The sequence below is a fragment of the Saccopteryx leptura genome, chromosome 1 (genome assembly GCF_036850995.1).
Source record: "Saccopteryx leptura isolate mSacLep1 chromosome 1, mSacLep1_pri_phased_curated, whole genome shotgun sequence".
NCBI classification, from domain to species: Eukaryota; Metazoa; Chordata; class Mammalia; order Chiroptera; family Emballonuridae; genus Saccopteryx; species Saccopteryx leptura.
The window spans coordinates 164321132-164346740 of NC_089503.1; the positions used below are offsets into that span (position 1 = coordinate 164321132).

Below are 25609 nucleotides of genomic sequence, written 5' to 3' on the forward strand. Positions count from 1 at the left end.
TGAGTAAATATAAACATTTCCAAACACTTGTATTTGCACAAATTTTAGTTTTCACATTAATACGATTTGAACTGTATTGTGTGTCGTATGTGTCCTAAGCAGCAACTAATGGCACCGTCTGATTTTGTGTCAACTCATTAGGTTTTAATATCTTTAGGTCTTTCCATGAGTTAAAAATACAGTATTAAAAATGGAAGCTTTCATGTCCATTAAGAAATAGGTCAGGTCAAGCTCATCGTTCTTTTATAAAATCACTTACAAAAGGCCATAGTCACATCATGACATAGATGTATGTTTCCAGGGTTAGAACCCGGGCTTTGGAAACTTGGGCACCTACCGCGATGAAGGAGGCATTGATGTACTTGCTAGTCTCCTCGGTGTCGCTGTCGTCGTCGGAAGATTCATCTGAGTCATGCTCACTCTCCTTGCTCACGTCTAGCTCGTGTTTAAGCTGCACTCTGTTAAAGTCGTCTGTGCAAAATAAGTTAGTGGTAAGTCTCCTTATAAAACACCACAGCTCAGCTTGACTGTCACGTGGAAATCAGGAAGGAATTTAGAAGGGACCGACTGCATTACATAAATGTATTGATCTACTGGGAATGAGATCCTACCTACAATGCAGTTCTTACCAATGAACAAATTATTAAAACAGACATCTGTGAAAAAGAAGTCCCCAAACATGTTCCAGGAAACATGCACGGGACCTAATTCAATGTTAAACAACAAACAGCTATCACAGCTTCCCATGCGATCATTCAATCTTTGACACAACACACTAGAATTTTCCATGGAATATTGGCATTCTGCTTGATCTACATTTTAAAAATACATATATAAGTTAATAAAATGTACTGCTTAAGTAAAAACTTACTTGGTAATTGTATTCTATTAACATTTAATTAATTTTCATGAAATCAGTATCTCTGATAAATTATTATTTAATAAAAAGAATTAGTCCGTAATTCCTCAGTATCTCAATTTAAAAAAATTAACAACCTGATCCAATAATGATCTGAATAGCTGCATCACCATCAATCTCATATTTTAAACTGTGTTCATAAAGACTTCTCTAGAAATTAACTAGGTCTACCATGCACTGATCCAATTTATTTGGCTGTCTAGTTTATTAGCTGGGGTTATAGCTTCCCCAGGCTAATTTTACTCTCTACGACTGAACAGAATTATAGCTGTCCCAGGTGAGGTTCTCTCCATCTGCTTATCCAGCAGAACGCGGGTCTGGAAAACCGTGCGTGCTTTGATCTGTGAAATTGCACAATGGGCCATTTACGGAGGACTTTTCACCCCCTTTCCTCTTCCCAGATATAAGCAGGGAGAAAGAGAAAAACAGAAAGGGAGCGCAAGCAGGTGGATCTTTGCCGTTTGGCCACTGCCCTGGCATAAATAACAGGAATAAACTGAAGGTGAGAAAAGACTGGTGTAGAAGCTTGGGCTTTTGTTTGTTTGTTTCTTTTTCTTCTGGCTTCTGAGATTCCACCTTTCTGACAACCCTATATCTGAAATACTTGGTAGGAAGAACTCACTGAGTACGGTCGCTCCTCCAAAGCCCATGGAGAATGTGTGGGGTTCAGCGCATTGGCTGTGAGTTTTAAACAGCCTGTTCACTGTTCTCTACTGTCAACACAGTGTTGAAAACTTGCTTCAAGATCATCTGTGTGTGTGTGTAGGGGGGTGTCTTCCATTAAACACTTTGGATAAAGGGGCTTAAGCTGCTCTGACAAAGAAGGCAATAAAATCAAGTACGTACACGGAATGATGGAGGAACTCCTGTTTTTACTTTTATTTTCTTCTTGGTTTCCGATGTGCTGTGTCCTCCAGCTTCGATACGAAGGAAGTCTCTGAGGGAAACCAAAGAGAATGGAAAATCCCCTTACAAAGGCAAACACAGGCTGAGATTATGACCCTGGCATGACAGGTGCTCCAAGAGTGGTCTTCCGTCAAGTTTTGCGAAATCTGCCTGCACCCCTTACAGCTCACAATTTTTAGCTTTGCCTCTGAATTTTTCTTTTCAGATGCTCAGGCCTCTTTTGACATGGTGAGTTTGAACTAAAACTATACAATTACCTAACAGGATATGCTTCCTCCTTCAGGGCTCCCGGATAGCAGAGTAGCATTGTTTGCTTTCGTCCTAGCTATAAACACTCTACAGAGGCCGATTATTATCCATATGGCAAATGAAGCAATGGTAAATGATTTTAAACGATCAGAAATACACCCTCCAGAGAGAGCATTCGCAGAAGATGCGCCTCATGCTAAAGAGTTGATACTTCATTTATTGATTCCTTCCCAGACTGCTGTCCCTCTCATTTAAAGTCGCTAATCTACCCTCAAGACCTGTCGTTCCTACCGGTGACACTCTCAAACCCTCTTCCCTTTCTCCCTCTGTACTCAGTCAAGTTCACTGTCATTTCTCCGTCCAACACAAAATGGCGCAGGTCTCCGTGGGCCATCAGCATCCTGCCTTCATTGTAACAGGAAGCAGCTGCCAATCCATGCTCCTGACTGCCCTCTGGTGGCTGTGATCTGTCATCAACCATCTCCCACCCATTCTAATCCTCTTGCAACAGTCCCTTCACCTCATAATTAAAAAAAAAAAAAATTGTGTGTTGGGGAGAGTGGAGGATACCATGTGAAACCTAGGTGTCCCTTGAAGACCACAATGAATGTAGCAGCTTTTTTCAAAAAGTTGATTTCCCCACTCCTGCCCTATTTTTCAACAGCTTGGAGAAAAGACAGAAAAGGCATGTGTGCTCTCTGCTGCTTCTAGTTGTGAACCATTTCTCATCATTTCTCCTTCAAAATCCCCGACTACAATGTCCCGCCTTCACGCTACCTCCTGTGCCCTTCAGCTGGAGGTGCCAGGTCCCGACTGCTGGACCACTCCACTCACTCAGGGTCACCCTGGGCTCAACACATGTCCATCTCCCCGTGGCACATCATCAGTCTTGGTTCCTCAGCATTGACAAAGGTGCTCAACCCAGCCCTCTAGTCTTCAGCCCTGAGCTCTGGCACCTCCTCTGACAGGTCCCCTCCATGCCTCAGCCATCCGCTTTCTCTACTCTACCTTTGTAGGTCTGACTGCAAACATTGCATCCCCTTGAAAATGATATTTCGGTCGTCCCTGTTATTGAAAATTACCTGTCTCCTTCCTAGGCATTAATCCTAGTATCTTCAACCTAGAAATCTGAAATTCTAGCAAGACCTCCCTCCCACCCACTGTCCTGGTTCCTTTCTCCAGATCCCGATTCTCTCTTTATCATCCACCCATGTGTCATTCATTTGCAAACACCCTCGACTCTGTTGTCTCCCAACTGTCAAATACTCACTTCAAAAAAATCCTCAATGGGCTCAACCCAACTTTCTGCCAGCACAGCCCACATTGGCAGAGAGCTCGTTGCTGCCGCAGGAAAAGCAAAACCACCAACTGAACTCTCTTTAAGCTCATGACCGTACGTTTCAAGTGACCCAACACAACCTTCTGGCATTTTACCATCTTTGCCTAGCGAGGGTGCTTTTCCACCTTGATGGAAACATGTCCTACCCTTTCCCTCCCTGAGGCATAACTCTCCTGGGCTCTGCTCACTCCTGCCCCCTAAGCTCTCAGCTGATGACCTGGCTTCGTATTCTCTTCAGAAAGGAAAGGTAATTAGACAAGAACTGCCTCCATTTCCCATCACCAAGTTTGCCAATCAGCCTACCGCCCTGCTGTCATTGGCTGTCTTCCCTTGGGCTCAGAAGGATGATCTCACCGTTCCTATCAAGTTACAGTCACTACCTGAGCTCTGGGCCATACTCCCTCCCCACGTCCACCCAGAATCTCTTTGACTCCGGGCTCTAGAATTGTACTGGGCACGGAGCAAAGACTCCATCAGATTTGTTCAGAGAAAGAATTCACTCTCTCTTTTAGTTACTTGACATATGAGCGTTTAAACTGAACATGTGTTTCTAAACAGCACATGTGCACAAGTGGTTTAGGAGGGTTAGAGTGGTGGATGGGATTGATTGATTCATCAGCTAAATGAGCAGGACAGGAACAATGACACGCCCTGAGCTGACGACTACCCTGGTGCCTGCTAGCTACTCCTCCCCTGTGGCAGGTCATGTGGGATTGTGTTATCTGTGATTACAGCACACTCCCCTCCACCCCTGCTCAGCCCTCCCCCTTTGATCCAAAGCATTAAACGACTCTGATTCTGATTAAAAGAGCATTCCTGGTCTTGTAGAACTCTCTGAACTGACCCATTTGGCAGTTTACAGAAAGGTTCGGTGAACTGGAAACCAGAGGTGAAAGGGAAGTTACAGAAGCTATTTCTTTTTTTAGACCTGAGCCACCTGAAGACGACCATGCCAACACTCTGACCGCCTGGTGAATAACATCCTGCATCAGCTTTCAGAGTAACTGCCTCCAAGCCAGGTTGGGACACACGTCTTTCTTCCTCCATTTCTGTCTTCGGCCCCAACCAGGTCAACTCCCTGAAGAGTCAGAAACTCCTCTGATGGTTCCATTACACAGCAGAGCCAGATGCATTTCCAAAAGCGAGATGCTGCATCGCCTTGGGCGGACCACGCCTGGGGCTTTCTCCTAAGACTGCGGCCCTTTCTCTTATGTCTACATTGAAGCCTCGTCTATGTCCTAGTCATGTGACTTCCACGGCACTGGGGAACAGCACTCTACGAGCATTACCCATCAACAGGACCCTCGCCGTTAGCACGGGTCTTACCTGGAATTCAGCCTCCAGTGGTGAAGGCTCACTGGGGGGGTCCCTCTTCTTCATGTTGGAGAGATACGGGTGCAGTTCAGACAAGCTCACTTCCGTCTCCCCAAACTGGTTGTATTCTACCAAGGCCTGATGGATCAGGATGTACTGTGCCTATGATTTCAAAGGGGAAAATGCAGATCATTAACAGAGAACTCACTGTCTTGTCAATCACATTGATGGGACTTACCCATTCCCCTAATTTTGCTCACGTCGGGACAATGCAAGGAAAAGAAAACTGTGTCGCTAACATTTAAATATTCTGGGGCCCTGGCCAGTTGGCTCAGTGGTAGAGCTTCAGCCCAGCATGTGGAAGTCCCGGGTTCAATTTCCAGCCAGGGCACACAAGAGAAGCGCCCATCTGCTTCTCCACCCTTCTCCCTCTCTTTCCTCTCTGTCTCTCTCTTCCACTCCCACAGACAAGGCTCCATTGGAGCGAGGTTGGCCCAGGCACTGAGGATGGCTCCATGGCCTCTGACTCAGGTGCTAGCTAGAATGGCTCTGGCCACAACAGAGCAACACTCCAGATGGGCAGAGCATCGCCCCCTGGTGGGCATGCCAGATGGATCCTGGTGGGGCGCATGTGGGACTCTGCCCTCCCCTCCCCCCGCACTTCTCACTTCAGAAAAATACAAATAAATAAATAAATAAAAATAAATAAATATTCTGGGTATTGGTTTTCCTAGTTCTTTGGAATATGAAAGAGTTTCATCTCAGACATTTCTTTTCCAGAAAAAAAATAATAAAATAGCTGGCAAAATTGATGAGGCATCTAAAGTGCAGCACCTAGCTTTTATCTTACTCCTAAAACTTACAAAAGGAAAATGGACCTGTTACTTCCTTCTACAACTATTCTTGAGTCAGTAAATCAAATTACGGATCTATAACGCTAAAATAAACTTCACATCTCTGAGAGAGAAAAACAGGAAGCTGATACAGTATTCCCTAGAGCCTAGTTTTAGAAGAGTGTTCTAGAACGTCTTAAAATAGAGAAATTTGATTGAAAACCATCTTTTAGAGCCTTCCTGCTTGCTCGGCACCCTCAGCCACCCATGCTGCACACGCTTGAGTTTTCTGGAAATGCAAAGAGAAGGATTCTCACTCCCCCCCACCCCTTGGAGATCAGAAAGAATTTGGATTTCTTGAAAGACTGCCACGCCCACCACAAAGCAGGCCAGGTTGGGTTTCCCCCGGGAGAGGGTGAGCGGAGGCCAGCGCGTACCTCCACCTGGACCATCAGGCACCTCTGCCGACGGAGCTTGACCACGTAGCCATACACGTCCACCCTGCTCTCGGCCTCCAGGCACTCCAGCATGGCGTCGATGCCGATGTAGGTGCCCGTGCGCCCCACGCCAGCGCTGAAGGTGGGGACAGCAGTGAGGGCACGGGCATGGCAGGGAGAGGGAGGAGAAAGCCAATGGGGGGGGCTCTCAAGCCAATGCAGAGAGAAGCAAGAGAGCCATCACCGGAGGGGCCGATGCCCTAACAGGCCCGGGCCGGCGGCAGGAGCCCCCCTTTACCTGCAGTGCACCAAAATGGGGCCGCTGAAGAAGTTGCTGAAGGCGTTCACTCGCCTGCGCAGCTTGAGAAGCAGGTGGGGGTCGTCAGGCACCCCGTGGTCCGGCCAGCTGGTGAACTGAATGTGCGTCACCTCTCTCCTGCTGGTCTTTTCTTTTTTCTAGTGGAGAGATAACACGTTCTTTGAGCTGATCTTTTTTTTCTTCCCCAAAGCACGCTACCTGACATTAATAATGAGTGGGATGGGCGAGCAGTGCAAATAACTCCCCAGGCACTTTGTTTTCTCAGCCGTGGTTACATTTTCTTTTCTAACGCATAGCTAAGTCACTGTGATGTCATGCAGGGGTGGCATGTGCTCCCTGGTCCACAAGTGACCCGCCAGGAAGGTCAGCGAGATACCATGTGCACGGCGGAAACTGCCAGGCCCTCCTCTCCTGCCACCAAGTCCAAGACAAACAACTGAAAACAAGAGTGCAAAAGCATGGGGCTGGCGGGAGGGCGTGAAGAGAGATCCAGGGAAGGTCATTCTCACAAGCTGATCAATATACGTCTGCCTGGGAGGCCAGCAAACAGGAGGAGCCTTGTCCAGTGAAGAACGTGGGACTAACGATCTGATTAAACTCTATTCCATAGGCCCACTCATCTTAGAAATGCCGACTGTGGACAGAGAGTGGAGAAAAGTCAACCCAGACACGGTTCATGGGTGTCCTGGTTACAAGACATGGAATTCATAGTTTTCTGACTGGGGGTCAAGAGGCTCGTGTCCACTGTTGCAACCCAACTTTCCCTCCTGCAGGTCAGCAAAAAAGTGTTTCTACCAGGTATGCTTAAATTCCTCACACTGCATAGACCCTCACTGTGTTTTTGGACCATCAGCAGGAACGGGAACATTCTGTGATCAAACAAACTCACGTGTGCAATGTTAAACTTCTGGATGACGTAGTCTGGGCATGTCTTGTGCTCACTAATCTTCACGATGACATCGCTGTATTCCCGGGTGCCTTCCTCCATGCACGGCCAGTATTCTGCACACTTGTTCTATAGTTTAAAAAAAACCCATAAACCGTGAATAAGTCCAGCTTTTCATTTAAACAAATGTGTTTATGAAAACATCCTTTAACCAAAATTAATAAAATAAAAACCTAGTCATCAGAAATTCTCTAAACATTAGTATTATCTTTTTGTTTTTGTTTTTGTTTTTCAAAGCACAGATACACTTTAAGCCAGAAGCCTGAAATAGCTTTCAATTTCCATGAACATGTCCCATGAACATGACCTTCCCAAGGTTAGCTGCAGAAGAAGAGGAAATGTGTTCATGGTCTGCAACACCAAAGTGGTTGCATGTGCTTCCTTTCAGGCTGGAGGTGGGGAGGGTTTCACACTTCCTAAAGTCACAGTACACAAATGGCCACCCATCTGCCCAAGGTTGCACAAATTTTGTTTCAAGCACTCACGAGTACTTGTGAAATCAGCTCATAGCAACGTACTGAACTTAAAACAACACTGCAAGGAAACAGGAATCAAATTTAAATCCAGCAGGTAACCAGAAACATTTAAATTGTATTCACAGGTCCATAAAGGTATATATGATACATGTAGAAACTTTATCTTTGCGTGTGGGTAAAAAATTTCAATCAAGTGTTATACTGATTAACATCGAGGACCATCTCATTTAGTCAGGCACACGTGTGGGGCTTTGGAAATGCCGCTCAACCCTCTCTTTTCCTGACCTCAACCTTCACCCTGGGAACCTTCTGGGTCCTTACCCTGTTCCCTTCTTCACATCGAGTGACCATGACAATGACTGTGGCCTTCTGTTCCCAGATCATCCTCCAGAAATCATCCACCGTTTCATCCCTGGGACCTGGGAGGTAAACAGATGGAAACTAAGAAATATCTTCTTTAAAGCACTCGACAGCAATGTTCCAGAAAGAATGTGGAGCCTCCCGATAGAATACCTTGTGCCGCAATGTACTTCCTGGGTTCTTTGAAACCCTGTTTAAAACACACAGAAAGGTATGTTATTGACCAAACACTCAGTCATTCCTTCGGGAGAGGAAGTTGCGGTTCTCCCCGGCCATTCTCAGTTACAAGGAGGGGGTTTCAAGAGCTCACCATCTGCCATCGCCTGACAGCTAAACACGTCAGGTGTCATTTCCAACCAATAGTTAGGACATCCGTGTGTCTTTGCTCAACACAATTTCAAACACCAGACTTCACTCTCACTGGTGATGGTATGGCAATTTATAAGAGTAATCCAGGCTTTTCTATAGTTTCTATCATTTCAACCTCAGAACACCATCTGCCACAATTCAAACCTCCTTCCCCAACTTGTAGTTACTTTGGGGATCTTTAGTCAAATTCTCTGAACAAATAAATCATCCTGCATTGACCTTCCCACTTCTACCCAGACCCCATTCCAGAAAAGAGACACAATAACATGCATTTCAGCATCTACTGTGTCTGCTTTGCCCACTCCTGTTTCCAAGACAAAGAAGGGAAACAGAGGCAGATGAAATAGAGTGCTAATTTCTCCCAAGTTATCTAATATGCCTCAAATTCACCTCATTAATCAGGGACACCCTTCAGAGAGACAACCTTTGCGATGAGATACGATTCAGTCCATTAGACCATTTTGTCTAATATCCTGGGCACCAGAGGAGTTTCAATGCTTAGTATCCTTGTGTGTGTGTGTGTATAGAAAAATCCTGCATTATACGTAGCACCAACAGTGAATAATAAATAACTATTCCTGCCTACATGAGTGATTTTGTTGTTCAGAGCAGTAATATGGGCTCACTTCAAACCAGCTCTTGTAATATTGCTAAAACTTTGCCATTTCTGAGGAAGAAATGATCAGAATGCTGAAGATGTCACCCAACCCGACAGTTGGCATGTCACTCACGTCAATGTAACTGGCATTGATGTAGTTGGATCCCGGGTCTCCATTTATCTCAGACAGCTCAACGCGGTTGTAATCATCTGCCCAGAGAAAAGAAATGCAAGTCAGCGCAGTGCTGACTAACCAGGCAGCCCATGCTCCTGGACACCCCCTTCTCAGCGAGCACTCACAAGGAAGGATGTCAACGTAACGGTTCTTGTTCTGGTTAAAGGATTTCCGAGCCTCTTTGATAGAGAACTTGCTGAACACCCGGGGAATGCTCTGGAAGACACCAAGGTCTCTCAGTCACAACAGTGTCAAGACAAACAGTATCCCTTCACCAGGTACTCCTGTGTGCTGATGGACCAATTGTGTGTGGCCACTGAAAAGACTGTAGAGGAATTATGCCCACCCCAAAAAACACTTTTTTAAAAAAATGAAGGGTGGACTACTTTGAGGATAAATCTCACCCTTTGAGAATAAATTCTCAGTAACAGGAAGTTAGAATTAATCGCTCTATCACTTTAAAATTCATTTAAAAACATTATAATATTCTAATATGTATATGTGGGGTCAGATGAGTACTAGATTTATTGGGGTGATCGCTTGGTGAATTCTATAACTGTCTAATCATGGGACTGTACCCCTGAAACTCATATAATATTGTACATTAACTGTAATTTAAACATAAAAAAAGGAAAACCAACAAAAACTCATAGACACAGACAACAGTATGGTGGTTACCAGAGGGGGGGACAGTAAAAGGTAAAGGGGGTCAAATAGAAGGTGATGGAAGATGATCTGATTTTGGATGGTAAACACATAATGCAATATACTGATGATGTATACTTGATGACTTGTATACTTGAAACCTATATAATTTAAAAACCCATGTCACCCCAATAAATTTAACAAAGGAGAAATAAAACCCCAAAACAAAAACAAAACTTAACAAAATACATAGTTGGATGATCACTGAGAATCCAAGAACAAAATCAGCCAGGTCAGTTTTGTGACACAATTTGTAAGGTTTGTTTATACAATGCAGCATTATTTTGGAATACTGGCTAGTTTTCCGACTATGACTACCTCTTCAGATCGGTACGTTTCTGCTAAGAATATCTGCTTTGCTGTTGCTGCTGCAATATTATGTGGGATACAACAGGGAGGCACATTTCAATGGGATTTATCTTGATAGCTGAGTAAAATTTTCCATCGTCCACTGCGAAGAGCACCCACCTGAAATTCAGCCAGGAAAAGTCTCCCTTCATCAGCGATCTTCCTCTTGTAAGTTTCCAGCAAAACGTCCGCATGGATGGGCTCCACGTTCATGAGCTGTCTCTCATCCTCTGTGAGCAGAGTAAAGATTCAGGACCAATGCTACGTCTCTCTTTTACATCTCTGGACACATGTCATTAAATTTACATCTTGGATTTAATCCTTGCTGACTAAATAAATAAATCTAAGCGTTGCCACTGTATCAACAGAGGAGGTCCTGGTTCGATAAAAGGTGTTTATTTCTTATTTTTAAAAAATGGATACAAATGTGTGGATGCAGGGGAGGGGTAATAATTCATCAGTTAAAAACACAGGCAAACTTACCCCTTACAACTAGTTCCTGCTGTTCATCCAAATTGCTGTGAAAATAAGAAAAATAAGTTTCTATTCTTAGATACAGAATTCAGTTGGCCTTCAATTCTTATTTAACAAATGTATTAAAGGAAGGAGGGAAGGAAGTCAGGGAGGATATAAAGGCAAAAGAGGAGAGGAGAGGAGAGGAGAGAAGGAGAGAGGAATGGAGGGGAAGGGAGGAGAGGAGAAGGAGTTGTCACTATTCTCATTTTTTTGTTTTCATTTTGATACCAACTCTTACCTGGATCTTTTCTTACGCAAGTCATAGATTTTATAGAGAACAATGAGTAGGGCAACTGATGTCACAACAATCAGGAATATCAGGAATGTAATCACAGCTTTAGAATTATCTGAAAATGAAAAAATCACGCAGGGAGAGATTATTATGTCATACTGTTTGCCGGATCCTTTGAACAATCACCTTTAAAGTACTTTAACATTTTCTCTTATTTTGAGGTTTCCAAATAATAATAATAATAATAATAATAATAATAATAATAAATTTAGAATGAGACCAAATACAATAAATCCCCAATGTTGTGAGTTTTACCTATGTTATTCAGAACCAATAAAAATATGTTCTATCTTAAGAGAGTAATTAAAATAGAGAGGAGCAGTTCTTTTCGCTTCCTTGAAAGAATGTCCCTTCACGAGACACTGTCATGTAGATTTAATGCTTTGCTTTCAGCCACTCTGTTCCAACAGAATCAAAGAGTAATCCAGTTAAACTTCTCAGAGAGAAACTCATGTGGTTTCATGTTTGATGCCCAGTGAGCAGCTTCCTAAGTGTTTCAGAAAGGCCTCTGCTCCCCACGTGTAGACTTTCTTAGTTGCTCACGGGACGTGTAAAATGAACGGACCAAGGGACAAATGGTGTTTCATTCTCTGAGTAACAAGAGACTTACCCTGATGTAAACTTTCACCACGGTGTCACAAGAAATCAAGCCCTTTCCGAGAGGAAGGGTGGAGAAAAGAGAGTGTATCGGAAATACCTCTTTCCCTAAATTAATGCATGTCCGACTTTTCATCTACAGTGAAACTACAACAAAATAATTTAGTGACATCAGAGTCTCCACTCTGGAGCCAGACTGGATATCCTAGTTTTTTTTTTCGGGGGGGGGGGTTGGAGAAGGGTATAAAGAGGGACAAATATAAGGAAACTTTGGGTGATAGGTATACAACATAATCGACTGTCCAAATGATGTGGAGATGTTTGCTGAAAATCTATATACTCTTGTTGATCAATGTCACCCTGTTAAATTTAATTTTCTCAATAAATAAATAAATGAGAAAGAAAAATAACAAAGAACAAGAGGGGGAAAGAAAAAGAAATCTTAGCTTTCCCACTTCCTAGTTTGGACTTTGCTCAGAATCCTTAGTAGACCTTTGTCTCTAATCCCTGAAACAATGTTCAATGAGTTGATGGACAATACACGCTCAGCACAGTACCTGCAACGCAGTCAGTACTGATTATTCACTTGTCACAAAACATATACATGTATGAGTCTTACTCGGAGCCAAACACTGCTCCAAGCACTCCAGGTATCTCGCAGAACCCAACACACCAAGAAACCTGTCCGTGTGGAACTGGCCTTCTCAGGAAGAAAGTCAGACAGCGAGTCTACACAGTAAATAAGCCACGGTCAGAAACCCAGTCTTTGTGTAACCATCTCTGCAGATTAACCCTTGTAGGACTGATTTTATGGAATCAACAATCCTTCAATGATTGAATTTCCTAATTGGCATTTAAGATATTGTATTTTTATACAATGCTTGTCTAGACATATTTTCTTTTTTTTAGGTAACTTGAAATGTTTTGTCAATAAAAAAATGTATAACTTAATTGTTTAATAATGAAACATTATATGAAGGTAAAATATTCAAGCTTGGTAAGTTTTAATTGATAAATGCCTAAGGAATGACTTACAAGTTGTTGCTTTAGAATCACGAGCTGACTGTCCAAGAAAATGTCCATTGTAGTAATAGACCTGAATTTTAATAATAAGAGAGAAAATAGTTTTCCAATGTAAATTTGTATTTCATATTATAACACATACAAGGTTGCCCATATAATGATTCTTATTTTCATTAAAAATTTACTGGTTATCTCTCATTTAAAATGGAAACTTCACGGTTATGTCAATATTTTATCAAATATTTTTTAAAGGAAAACATAAAACAGTGAAAAAGACATAAATAAATCTTAGCCTAGTTAGCAATAAACTAGTTATATGTAATCAACAGGAATAAAGAAACTGAAGGAATAAAATCCAACCTATCAAAACACTCAAAATTTAAAGTTAAATTCCTTATTAGTAGGCTACCACCTTCATGTTTCATTTAAAAAGGGACTACCCACCATATAGTGATAACAAGAGTTATACATCAAAGGTATATACACATTTTTAAATGGTAAATCGAAACAATATAATGTCAGAACCATACTATTCCTATTAATGGGATAGTTCACAAGTGTTAAAATGATACAGATTGATGTACTAAGTGGTACCAAGTGAAATCTACAGCAAAGATACAATGAGCTTACATATCTGTGTCTCATAATATTAACTACAAACAAAGCAAAACCAACTTAGATATGCCAGGACATGGACAAGAACAAGAAAGCAGTAACAGTTTTGGAAAAAGAAAAAAAAAAGTAAAAATAAATTTAATGAAAAAAAATTAAGCGAATAATATCTTTAAAAGAGATTGACAACAAATAAAAAAAGTCCAAATTTAATAATTTGAAAAATACTAAGCATTTACCCTATGGAGGATATATAATTTCTCTCAGAAATTCATCACAGAATATTCATATATGTGTCTCATACACTGAACTGTGAAACATACTCAAGAAATTCCAAAAAGCAGGAATCATAAAAATAAATTACCTTTTATAACTCAATAACATCAAGAAAAAAAATTTCAAGCACCAAAAATGTAGAAACACTGTCTTAAAAAAAACAACAACAGTTAAATTAAAAACCCTGTCAAATGGCAATTATAAACTCTTTAGAAGTTATCAATAATGAGAACACTCTAACGATCCACTCATTACATTTTGTCAGTCACTGGGAAATTAGTGACACTTAATATAGACATGAGATAGTCAATATGTCACCAAGGTTTTCATTTCCTTTAGTTAGTAAAATAGGAAACGAGAAATAAATGGCTTAAAAACTACCAGAAGGACATCAAAATAAACTTGCAAAAAAGAAAAGTAGTAAGTGAACAATAATCAAGGCAACTTTGATTCCATACACGGCGATCATGGCGATGAGCAAAGCTGAAACAACAGCTCCTTCATGAAGGTGTGACTGTAAGAGTGAAGGCTGAAATTAACATGAAAACATCATGATGTACAGTGTGAAGAAAAGCCATGAGGATGTGAAGAGTGGGTCATAACTCAGTAATGACCTTCTTGTTTGAATTTTAAGGCTGCATTTTAATGTGATCTTTTACCTATGATTTTCCAAAATAACTTACTCTCTTTGACAAATGGGAGAAGCGAGTTCTGCGAAGAGAGAAGAGCACTGAGTATGTTGCCTAAAGAAAATAAACCTGTAAACCTGGAGGTGTTTGAGAAACTAAAGAAATCAGTGTGCCGGGAACTCCTCAGGGCGGAGGTTGTGGGAGGTGACGTACAATGTGCAATGATGTGTAGTAATAAAATATTTCTGTTATGTGGACTATCTTTGGAAATATATAAATGGCACACTCACTTAAAAAGGGTAAACCATGCCTGACCAGGTGGTGGCACAGTGGATAGAGCACCAGACTGGGACACTGAAGACCCAGGTGTGAAACCTCTAGGTCACCAGCTTGAGTGCGGGCTCATCAGCTTGCTTGGAATCATAGACATGACCTAATGGTCGCTGGCTTGGGCCCAAAGGTCGCTGGCTTGGGCCCAAAGGTCGCTGGCTTGAGCCCAAGGTCACTGGGTTGAGCCCAAGGTCATTAGCTTGAGCAAGGGGTCATTAGCTTGGCTGCTGCTTCCCAGTCAAGGCACATATGAGAAAGCAATCAATGAACAACCAAGGTGCTACAACTATTGATGCTTCTCATCTCTCTCCCTTCCTGTCTGTCTGTCCTTGTCTGCCTGTTTCTTTCTCCCTCTCTGAAAGGAAAAATTAAAGGTGGTAAGTCATCTGAAAAAAATATAAAAGAGAGTGTCAATGGCTCTTACAGAATTCTTCTCTACTTTAAAGGGACCAGAACATATATTTCGGACAGTCTTGTAGGACTGAGCCCTTAACCTGCGGGCTGGTGGTGATGGTGTCAGAATCGAATGAAATTGTAGGACATTCAGCTGGGGTGGTACAGGCACACTTAACATGGGGAAAACGTCCACACGCTGGTGACCAGAAGCATCAGAAGTGTTTCTATTATTTTCTAACCTTAATGTACCTGGACAACCTTTTTAAAGGGAACAAAGTTCACATTAGTAAAGAGAAAAAACAAAGTAAATAAGATTTGGTAGTTAAAAATCTATTGTGCTTATATAAAATGTTGTGTTTTCCTGAATGACACAGGAGCAATAATTTAGCTCTAAGTAAAATGCAGTTTACTGAACTGAGTCTTCAGAATGTTGACAATATATTGAACGTCATATTGATGATATATGACAGACTGATAATGTAAAGGTAATATATTGGTACCATATTAAAGATCAAAAAATATTCTGACAAAAAACATTTGTTTTAAACTACTATTTTTAGCACAAGGGGTGAAAAGTTTGGAGTCAAAGGTTTAAGACTTTTAATGTGTGATTGCTATAGACCTCAGCACTCAAGTTCATGGGAGCCATGGTCATAGTTATTTAAGTACTACATAATAGTCATTATAGTGGATAGCAATACTACAATGATGACAGAAATTGAAACCTTACCTCAAAGTTATATGATGTTGAATATTGAAGCTCATCCACATTAAATTCACACGTTTTCTTGGAGTCCTTTTTAACCACAGTCTCTCCAATTTTGACTTCCAATTTGTAATCGCCGGTCTTGGGGCCACGGTAGAACGTAGGAGGGTCACAAATCACTCTCATACAGTTATCTGACTTCAGGAAAACCTGCAAGTTATTGACCTGGCTTGGTGCTGTCAAAAAGGAGAAAGATCAGTTACTGATTTGGTCAATGGCTATTTGAATTATTCGATGTTATGCGTGTACCAATAAACAATTTTAGGTGTTCATCTGAGGGTATGGACGAGAAAGTTACAACAGAGCTACGTGAAAAAAGAGCTCTCATAAGGGGGATGTGTACAATTACAGAAGAGAGAAAAAGAGGAGAGAAGAGAAGGGGAGGGGAGGAGGCAGGAGAGGGAACGATGGGAAACTCACGTACAACCCATGCCCGCCTCTCTGGACCAGCTTACATCAGCCTGGTGGGCACCCACCTGGCTGCATTCTTCAGGGGCAACTGCAAAGTGTCCTTGTTTTGTGTGTTTTCACAGATATTCGGGATTGGAACAAACCCATAAAGCCCGAGGACCTGGATTTTTTTCAACCAAAAGCTCGTTCGATGACATTAAGAACATTTTATGTCTGGTCTTGGCTAGGACAAGTTTTGTTCACAAGCCCGGGGCCAGTGAGGGGCCTCTGGGGTGGCAGGGGTGACCTTGCTCGTGGGGTCTCTGTGCCTTGACCTAACTGACTTTGTGCTCGCCTCAGAGCAGATCTAGCACTGGGTCTGGAAATGATGAATACAACAGACAGGTGGCAAGAGCCACATGTCATTGAAAGGGAACCCCCAATGGACAATGTGATGCACAGACAGGAAAATGCTAGCCGAGTATTTTGTTGAAAGAGGTGTTGGGTCAGGTAAACAGAGCTGAGCAAGTAAGTGCTTTGTGAGTGAGACATTATTAGATGTCTAATTGCACTTAATATTTCTGAATAACAAAAAAACCCCCAATAAACAATGTTTTGTTTTGTTTATTAGTGAGAGAGAGAGGGAGGGACAGCAGGGACAGACGTACAGGAAGGGAGAGAGATGAGAAGCATCAATTCTTCATTGCAGCTCTTTAGTCTCCTTACTTGTTCATTGATTGCTTTCTCATATGTGCCTTGACCAGCGGGGGGGTGGGGGGGTGGCTACAGCAGACCAAGTGACACCTTGCTCAAGCCAGCCATCTTGGGCTTCAAGCCAGAGACCATGGGCTCGTGTCTATGATCCCACGCTCAAGCCGGTGATTCCATGCTAAAGCTGGTAAGCCTAAGCTCAAGCCAGTGACCTCGGGGTTTTGAACCTGGATCCTCAGTGTCCCAGGCCAATGCTCTATTCATTGTGCCACCTCCTGGTCAGGCAACAATGCATTTTTAATCTAAGTCAGTTAGGTACTTAATTGACTGAAGGTTTACACAATGGACTAGTTCATATGTCCACAGGCTTCATTTTTATAATTCTTATGATTATACCTGAAGAATACAGAGAACCTAGGAAAAGTTTATAAATTATTCTACTTTAAATTATTTTAAACCCTAGATGTAAACAAATGAGCCAGTCCCATGTCGTTCCCAAATGCATGAAACATGAAGAGAGATATATTGTATATTAAAATGTTTCTACTTTGCTCCTTGCCATTCATAGGAAGAAAAAAAGCATAAAAGCATATTACCTGCTGCATTTGTTGTCAAGTTACAGAATTCATCATCCCCTTCACGTAGCACTCTTCCGATAACATAGGCATGTACTAAGACTTTATACAACGTAAAAGGTTCCAAATCTTGCAAATCATATTGGGTTCCAGTTAGATTGCTGCATTTTTTATCTTAGGGGAAAAAAAGAATCGAAACATTTATTAAGTCATCGCAAGTCAAAGTTACCACAGATTTAAGGTGGTGTCTACAACGAACTTATATCTAGCCAACTCCGAACTGAGTGATTGAGAAATAACTGCCTCCTAGGTGGTCAGACATGTGCACAACGGTCAGTGATTAGACTGACGGGACACCATCGTGAGAAACGCACTCGATGTTCGAACAAGGATGGCTTCACAGAATCAGCATGGTGCACATAGACTATTGAGTCAGGCCAGGCACATATGTGAAGATGGTCTCTTTCCTTTCTTTGGGAAAACAGAGGCCCTCGTAGATACTAGCCCAGTCTTGAGTTGTGATGTTTCAGAACGATAATTTGAAGCGGCCCCCTTTCCTACAACTTAACCTCCAAACAGGGAACCTGGACATTGGCTCCTGTTGTGGACGTTGAGATACACCGTCCATTCCGTCACAAATCACCAGGTTACTCAATGGCAATTCATGGCACCTGTGACATGGGGTGATCGTCCATGCCGGCAGAAGCCTCTGAGTGAGGTATGGCTGAAAGATGAGTGAGATTGAGTAGGTGTAAGGGTTAAAAAAAAACATACATTATGGATAGAAGGACCGTTTTGAGTAAGGCAGTGGATTGTGGCTGGGGAGGCGGGTGAGCTGTAGGACCTTGTTTAAAGGTGTCAAAGAGTTAGCACTTGTGAACTTGGACAACACTGAGCCACTGACGGTTTCTGAGTAGTCACGTGACATCCAGGCGGGATCAAAGGAAGATCTGAGTGGCATCATGCTCCTAAGAGAGCAGTTACAGCGACGATAATATTTCAGTCAATGTGAATAATACTATTAACACAATCATGTTAAAAAAATAATAATGCAGAGATCACTCTATGTGCCAAGCACCATTTTAAGGGGGGGGGGTGAATTAACTAACCATCCCCACATCTGACTTTAAAGATGAGACAACTAACCTACGGAGACCGGAAGCAACCTGTCCATGGCTTCATCGGAAAGGAAGAATGAGCCAGGATGGGACCAGGCATGGAGATCTGGGGTCTCTTTCTAGTCTACACCACCGTGCCTGCTGTCTGGTGTGGATGAGGGACAAGGTTCTGCAGTGGGGCTGAGCTTTCTCCTAGTGTCGGGGACTCCACTCCCCGCTCCCCTGGTTGAGCTAGACATGCAGACACTGTATAAGGGAAGTTCCAACATGTGCAAGTTGCTAGTCTCCGTTATTTATCCAATGTCTCCACCTCACCCTGGGATGCTCACCAGTGAGGAAAAAAAAGTGTCTGTTCTAGCCTGGTTTGGTGTCTACTTCTCAGAAGTCCTCAAAGCTGGGGTTAACTGACTTAGGCCCACCGATCGAGTTCTGCCCTGTCTTGAAGAAGAACTCTCTTTGAGGGCAGGAAAGGTGTGAGCTCCAGAGAGGGGCAGGTGGCACCCCTGACTCATGGCATCTGCCAGCTTCTTCTGTGGAACCTGGTGGCTAGGACAATGACAGGCTTGAACTCAGCCGCCATCCAAGGGTCAAGGGCCCATTCTCTGGATCAATCTGGCTTTAATTCGGTGACTTAATTCCTTATATCTTCACAAAGGACCTCACAACCATGCCATATCAAAATAGCTTTTATGTATGGGGCTTTTATCATAACCTGCTTGACAAAAGTCAAACTGTTGATTTAATTTTGAAAGATGCATTTTTTCAAGAGCCATTGTTGTTTGAGGGGGGTCGAAATTTTCAGTGCTTACAAATGTGGTTCTAAATGTTCCCTTCCAACAGCTGAGGGTTTCAAGGTTTGGTAGAAGGCCAAAATATCTTCTCTGCACATCCCTGCCTCCTCGTGTGATGGAACACTTTCTTTGGACTGTTATGTGAGAACCACAGTTGCAAGGCAAAAGTTAAGGACTGATTTGACTTAGGGCTTGAAATTTGTTTTTCCTTTGGGCAACAGGGACATGCCTAGCCCTTGCATCATACATATCCAACTGGAAATGTCTAGAAAGACAATGGCTTCCCCACTTGTCACCTCTCTGTTTCTCAGAAAACATTTCAGGAAATCTACTAACTGCTTCCCCATTTGAACTGCCCGGAAGAGTATTCTTGAACACTATGCCAAACAGCATAACCGGTTGATCCTAAAGGACTGTGTGCTGCTAAAAAAAAACAACAAAAATTAAAAATAAAACAGATAGCTTTTCTCTCAAAAAAGTAAAAAAGATATTGCACAAAAGCATTCTTGGCAACATCCTTATGAGCTTGAAGGATGAACATTGGTTTCGACGACTTCTCAAAAGTCGTCTTTCGAAGGCAAGGAAATCCCTCCGTGACTGAGGGTGCTTTGTTGTCACTGAATACACAACACTGCCTTTGTCCACGGCATCCCATGAAAGCGTGAACACCATGGTAGCAAAAACAGCACAGTTCACATTGTGTCAGGCTCTTGAACATGTATCTTGAGTCCTGACGTCCTCAGCGGCATCAGGTGAACTAGGAAAGGATTTATGCCCCCTCTGCTCTCTGAGTTGTTACCAAAACATTTAACAAGATCTTCAAACATTATGAAAACACCCAAGAGAGAAAAACGACCTATCAATCACATCTCCCCTCTGCTTTGAACCTCTAGCCTGATATGGTCCTTCACACACACACACCCCCCCCCCCCCCAGCCTTTTCAAGTGTTACGTTTGCAGAGTCATACTGTTGGGCAGCGCTAACTAGGAAAGGAACCAGGAACCGTACTAATCGCAAAAACAAACAAACTAGTCCTAGTTATAAAAAAGAAAATACCCATAATCAATTCATCAGAATGCTCAAAACCAACTCATGACATCCTTCTTAGCCTAAATATGGAAATTTGGGTATTTTAAACTGTCTAGAATACAAAGGGACCATAATCATCGCTCCATAAATTTCCACCGTATGCTCTGGCATACAAATTATTCTGGAGTGGAGAGAGGACAGGAGTGAGGAACGCAGAGAGGGGAGTGAGCAGATGCCCCGGAGGAGAGAAGAGAACCCTTGACAATGTGTTCACACAGACACCCAGCAGAATTTATACAAGAAGTGTCCAGTGAGGCCAAGACTACCTAACCACCTTGTTGTTGATCTTCCTGAAACTTTCATGTCTCCTCCTCATAGACCTAACTTTTGCTATGGCCTTGACCTTAGGTACATGGCCTATGTGTCCTCACTGCGGCATGTGAGTCCTGTTCTGCTCACTGGAAAACTACATGTGTATTTAGCCTGTGCTTCAGGAGTTCCACTGTTAAGATTTAAACAACCGGCAAAGGCCATACGTACATTATCGAAATATAAAACAAGAGGTTGAAAGCCTACAGTTTCCTACTTTTTGATTGCTGGAATGTAGGTTTGCTCCACAGCCACCCCACAAGGCTGGAATTCTGTGATATGCTTAGCTCCATCCTACCTTCCGGAAGAGGATTGGCAAGTGAGCTATCTCAGGTCCCGCCTGCTCTGACATGGTTCGTTGAGGCTCAATGTTTTCTACAAGTATTTGAGATCCTTTCGATTGCCCGGAAGATGTTTTTATTTCAATGGCCTCTCATCTCGAGGTTTTGAACTCATGATTGAACTAGTCACAGTACCTGTTTGAAAGTACTTGTGTTTGTGCAGGAGTCTAATTCTAACTAGAACTGTGTTCCAAGATCCCACCTGCCATCCAAGTGGCCCCTGTGACTAAATGGGCATATGTTTATTTCCATTCATTTTACCTTGGGGTGTATCAAGTTTTGGAGGGTGTTTGTGAGCCCGAATAATAAGTTCAAACCACTGCAACTCACTTCCATCAAATTTGGAAGATAGTATTGTCTTCCAGAGATATTCCTTCTCCAGCCTTTGGACTGTAATGATTGGAACCAAGACAGATCAAGAAAAGCAAGCAGATATTGGGATGGTCAGTCATTTCCAGGTCTGGAGATGCCACAGGGAGCAGAGGCAGTTCTAGAACCTGTTGTACAGATGTCATTGCTGTCACAGTTTAGAGCGCCATAGCTGACCACCTCAAGCCCCATTTCTAGTGCTTCCCAATTCTTGATTTCTCCTTCCTGATATGGAATTAAATTCTACACAAATTACCTGGTAGAGAACTAGATAGATAACAAAGAGTAAAGTTAAGAGGATCATTCTGAGGGTTCTGAGGGGGTGTCCAGGTAACCTTTCCTTTATCTGCACTTCTATTCTGACAGGTAAGGTCCCGAACATTTCCCGGAGCTGTTAAAAGAAAAAGAATAACATATAAAAAATGAAGACATGGAGGAAAACATTCTTTGTATCATAAGCATGCATTATCAATAGCCATATTTTAATCAATCCTGAATTAATAATGAAAAGATTTTAAAAAGACATCTGGTCACATTCAATTTGCTTTACTGATCGTTTAACAGCATGAATGTCATTCCAGAGTGTCTCTGTGACATACAAACATTCCACTGACTTGAAAATATCTGAGAGCCCCTTCTTCCTTTCCTGTTTATTACTGCCCACCTGTCTCGGGATTTCTCAATGGCCCTGTATTGATAATCTGCTGTTGGTAGGGCCGATAAATTTCCCAGTCATTCACTTAAGTATCACCTCTCCTTGCTTCTAGGAACTTGCCACCAAGATGAAGAATACAATACATGCTTCTATTAAGTTTACGAGGTATAGAGTACCTTAAAACATACTCCTTTGAGGTGCTGTGTGATGCATTTTGACACACACACACACACACACACACACACACCTATATAGCACCACTATCACAATCAAAACATAGAACATTTCTATCGTCCCAGTCACCTGTCGCTACAGATTCAATTTGTCTTCTCATGCATTTCCTACAGATGAAATCAAGGGGTTAGTACTTCTCGTGCCCAGCACCTAACAATTGATGTGATGTGCCAGTGATTCGATCAGATCATGTCACTGGTTAGTTCCCTTTACTTGGGAGTGGTGTTCCAACGTAAGGATATACCACGTCGTCTCTAGTCATTCAATGTTGATGGACATTGGCGTTGTTTCCAGGCTTTTGGCTATTATGAATGAATCTGCTATGAATATTTGTGTAGAAGCCTTCATGTGGGCATGTTCTTCCCTTGTTGGTCAATACCTAGAGTGACTTTTCTGGGTCACAGCTTGACATTCCCACCAAGAGTGTTGCCAGTCTTTTCAACATTAGCTATGCTAGTGAGTGTGTGATGTTATCATCATTGTTGTTTTAATTGGCATCTCCCAGATGCTAATGACATTGAGCTTCTTTTTACATGCTAATTGGCCATTCATAGATATCTTTTTCTTTTTATTTGGTGAAGCATATGTTCAAAATGTTTGCCCATTTTTAATTGAGTTACTTGATGTCTCATTTTGTAGTTGAAAGAGGTCTCTGTATTTTGAAAACACTTCCTTTGTTGAAAAACTTAATTGTGGATATATTTTCACAGTGTGTATAGCTTGATTTTTTTATTCCCTTAATGGCTTTATTTGAAAAGCAAGAATGTTTGATTTTGATAAAGTCCAATTAATAGCTATTTTTAAAATTCTGACTTTCTATGCCTTGTCTGAGAAATTTTTCACTACACTAAAGTAGCAAAGATTTTTCTCTAATGTCTTCATGCAGACATCTCATAGTCATAGCTTTAGTGTTTAGGTCTGCAATCCATTTTGAGTTAATTTTTGTGTTTGCTGAGAGGTCAGGGTTGAGGTTCATTTTTTTTAATAGGGGTGCCTGAATCATTGGTTGAAAAACTATGCTTTCCCCTTCACTGAATTAATTACCTTTGCACTTTTATATAAAATGAAAAATTTTATTCTGGGATTCCTATTTTGTTACATTGATTTATAAAGATTATAATAATTTTAGTACTTAACAGACAAAAATAGTCATTTTTTTTCTAGTTATTGTGGGGACATAGTTTACTTGATCGTCTATAAGAACTCTTACAACTCAATAAAAAAATTAAAAATGGGCAAAAGATTTGAGTTGATAAAAGATATACAAATGGTCTATAAATGTAGCTATGTTCAAAATCATTAGTCATGAATCCAAATTATAGTGAGATACCATTTCACACCCTACTGGGATGCCTGAAATAAGAAAGACAGAAGAATGACTTTTGGTGGAGAAATTGGAACCCCCATACACTGTGGGTGGGAATGTGAAGGGATACCCACTTTGGAAAACAGATGGGCAGGTCTTCTAAATGCAAAATGTAAAGTTGCCATATGACCCCAAAATTCCAATCCTAGGTATAAACAGAAGAGAAACGAAAGTATGTCTACCCGAAAAATTAACACACAAATGTCACAGCAGCGTTCCTTATAATAGCCAAAAAGTGGAGACAATTTACATGTCAAACCAATGAAGGGACAAACAAAATAATGTACATCTACACAATAGCATATTATTAGGCAATAAAAATAAAACTGAATTATTGATACATGTCACAACGTGGATGCACCTGGGAAACATTATGCCAAGTGAAAACAGGCAGTCACAAAAGACAACATATTCTATGATTCTGTTTATACTAAGTGTCCAGAATAGGCAAATCTATCAAAGCATAAGTGTATTTTTTAACTGTTCTAGCAAAGTGATAAAATTTTCTCTAAACTATGACTTGATCTTCTACAAGGCTACAAAATTTCCCCCAAATACGCCCTTACTTTACTCAAATCTGAGCACCTATTTCAAAAGATAAATTTAACGCATTTATATTTATATTTATAGTGATTTTTTTACATAATATGACCCGTTCCTGCTATCTTTTCTACTGTTTTCTAGTTAATATTCTCTCTCCTACCTTCTTGGCCTCCTCCCCTTTCTTTCTCTGTTTCTTTCACTTCCTCCTGTTTTCCAACATCTTTTTCTCCTGTAACATGTAGAATTTTTTCCATTCCATAACTTTCTTCTACTGCTCACTGGCAATGCTATCTATTTCTGTCTTTTTTTTTTTTTAGCAGTTAATCATAAATTGTCATATACAGATAGACATACATTTTTTAGCAGATTCTAAATTTAATTGAAATCTCTCTACTTCCACTCAGAGTGGAATTTTATCACTTTTTATTTCGTTCTCCCATCCGTCTCTCAAAAGCTATCATTTTCTGGAATTTCCCAACTGGTATTAGTTATTACACTCTTGTTGTTACTAATACTGCTGGCATTGTAGTCATCATGATTATTACTTTGCTATCTATTCTTGGATTTGCCACTGTGTTTTATTAGCGCATTGCCCACTTTATGTCCATCAGAGGCAGGATCTGAGAGGGGCAGGGGGGTGCACCCCAAAAAGGGGGGATGCTTTGGGAAAGGGGGAAGGAAGTGGGCACGAGTGAACAAGTGTTTCACTAGCCTCACCATTTGTTTCCATCACAAGCTCACAACAGCCAACAGTTTGCAGAATACAACACAGCACAACAAATAGACAAACAACAACTTGACTGAGGTTTGGCTCCTTGGTCATTTATTTCTAAATTCTACTTTAAAATGTTGATACAAGCTACAAGTACATTTTCTGAAACCCTTTCTCCAAATCTATGACCTCAATTCCTGTGATGCCCAAAGAACCATAAGAATATAAAAGGGCATGTAAAAGGAGAAAATAAAAATTACATATAAATATAAGGACCATACTCACTTCCAAAATCTGTTTCAAAATGTCTAGTTTCACTAGTAACTTCATAGTCATCATAGAATACTTTTGAAGTACAGTTATAAGTAGTTTTGGGTGTACAGTCTTCTAGTTTAAATTGCTTAACAGTTGAACTATTGCTACCTGAAAGAAATAACACATAACACAGGACTATAGTAATACAATATATCACATTTAACTTTCTTTTTAGATTTCATATTTATAATCAGTACCTATCAGATTGAAAAACCTATGCAAATAGTCAAAATAACACATAAAAGATTCTTAAAAACTACTATACCCATCCATTTGTCACACTCAATTTTTTTTTTTTTTTTTTTTTTGGCAGAGACAGAGAGAGAGTCAGAGAGAGTGATAGATAGGGATAGACAGACA

The 25609-nt window shown here is 41.4% G+C and overlaps 1 protein-coding gene across 5 annotated transcripts in view; it reads right to left on the reverse strand.

Moving 5' to 3' along the window:
• Window positions 1-25609, reverse strand: part of PTPRC (protein tyrosine phosphatase receptor type C) — a 97222-nt gene that overhangs the window by 13371 nt on the left and 58242 nt on the right. For all 5 annotated transcript variants that reach the window (XM_066379878.1, XM_066379877.1, XM_066379876.1 and 2 more), the window contains 18 exons: window positions 25220-25357; window positions 21681-21815; window positions 17428-17580; window positions 15695-15906; window positions 12734-12794; window positions 11048-11156; window positions 10777-10811; window positions 10414-10523; window positions 9366-9456; window positions 9199-9275; window positions 8252-8288; window positions 8060-8157; window positions 7206-7331; window positions 6296-6453; window positions 5998-6133; window positions 4740-4889; window positions 1766-1856; window positions 338-471 (listed from right to left, as the gene is read on the reverse strand). In XM_066379878.1, coding sequence (XP_066235975.1) covers window positions 338-471; window positions 1766-1856; window positions 4740-4889; window positions 5998-6133; window positions 6296-6453; window positions 7206-7331; window positions 8060-8157; window positions 8252-8288; window positions 9199-9275; window positions 9366-9456; window positions 10414-10523; window positions 10777-10811; window positions 11048-11156; window positions 12734-12794; window positions 15695-15906; window positions 17428-17580; window positions 21681-21815; window positions 25220-25357 — 2051 coding nt within the window. The remainder of the gene's footprint in view (window positions 1-337; window positions 472-1765; window positions 1857-4739; window positions 4890-5997; window positions 6134-6295; window positions 6454-7205; window positions 7332-8059; window positions 8158-8251; window positions 8289-9198; window positions 9276-9365; window positions 9457-10413; window positions 10524-10776; window positions 10812-11047; window positions 11157-12733; window positions 12795-15694; window positions 15907-17427; window positions 17581-21680; window positions 21816-25219; window positions 25358-25609) is intronic.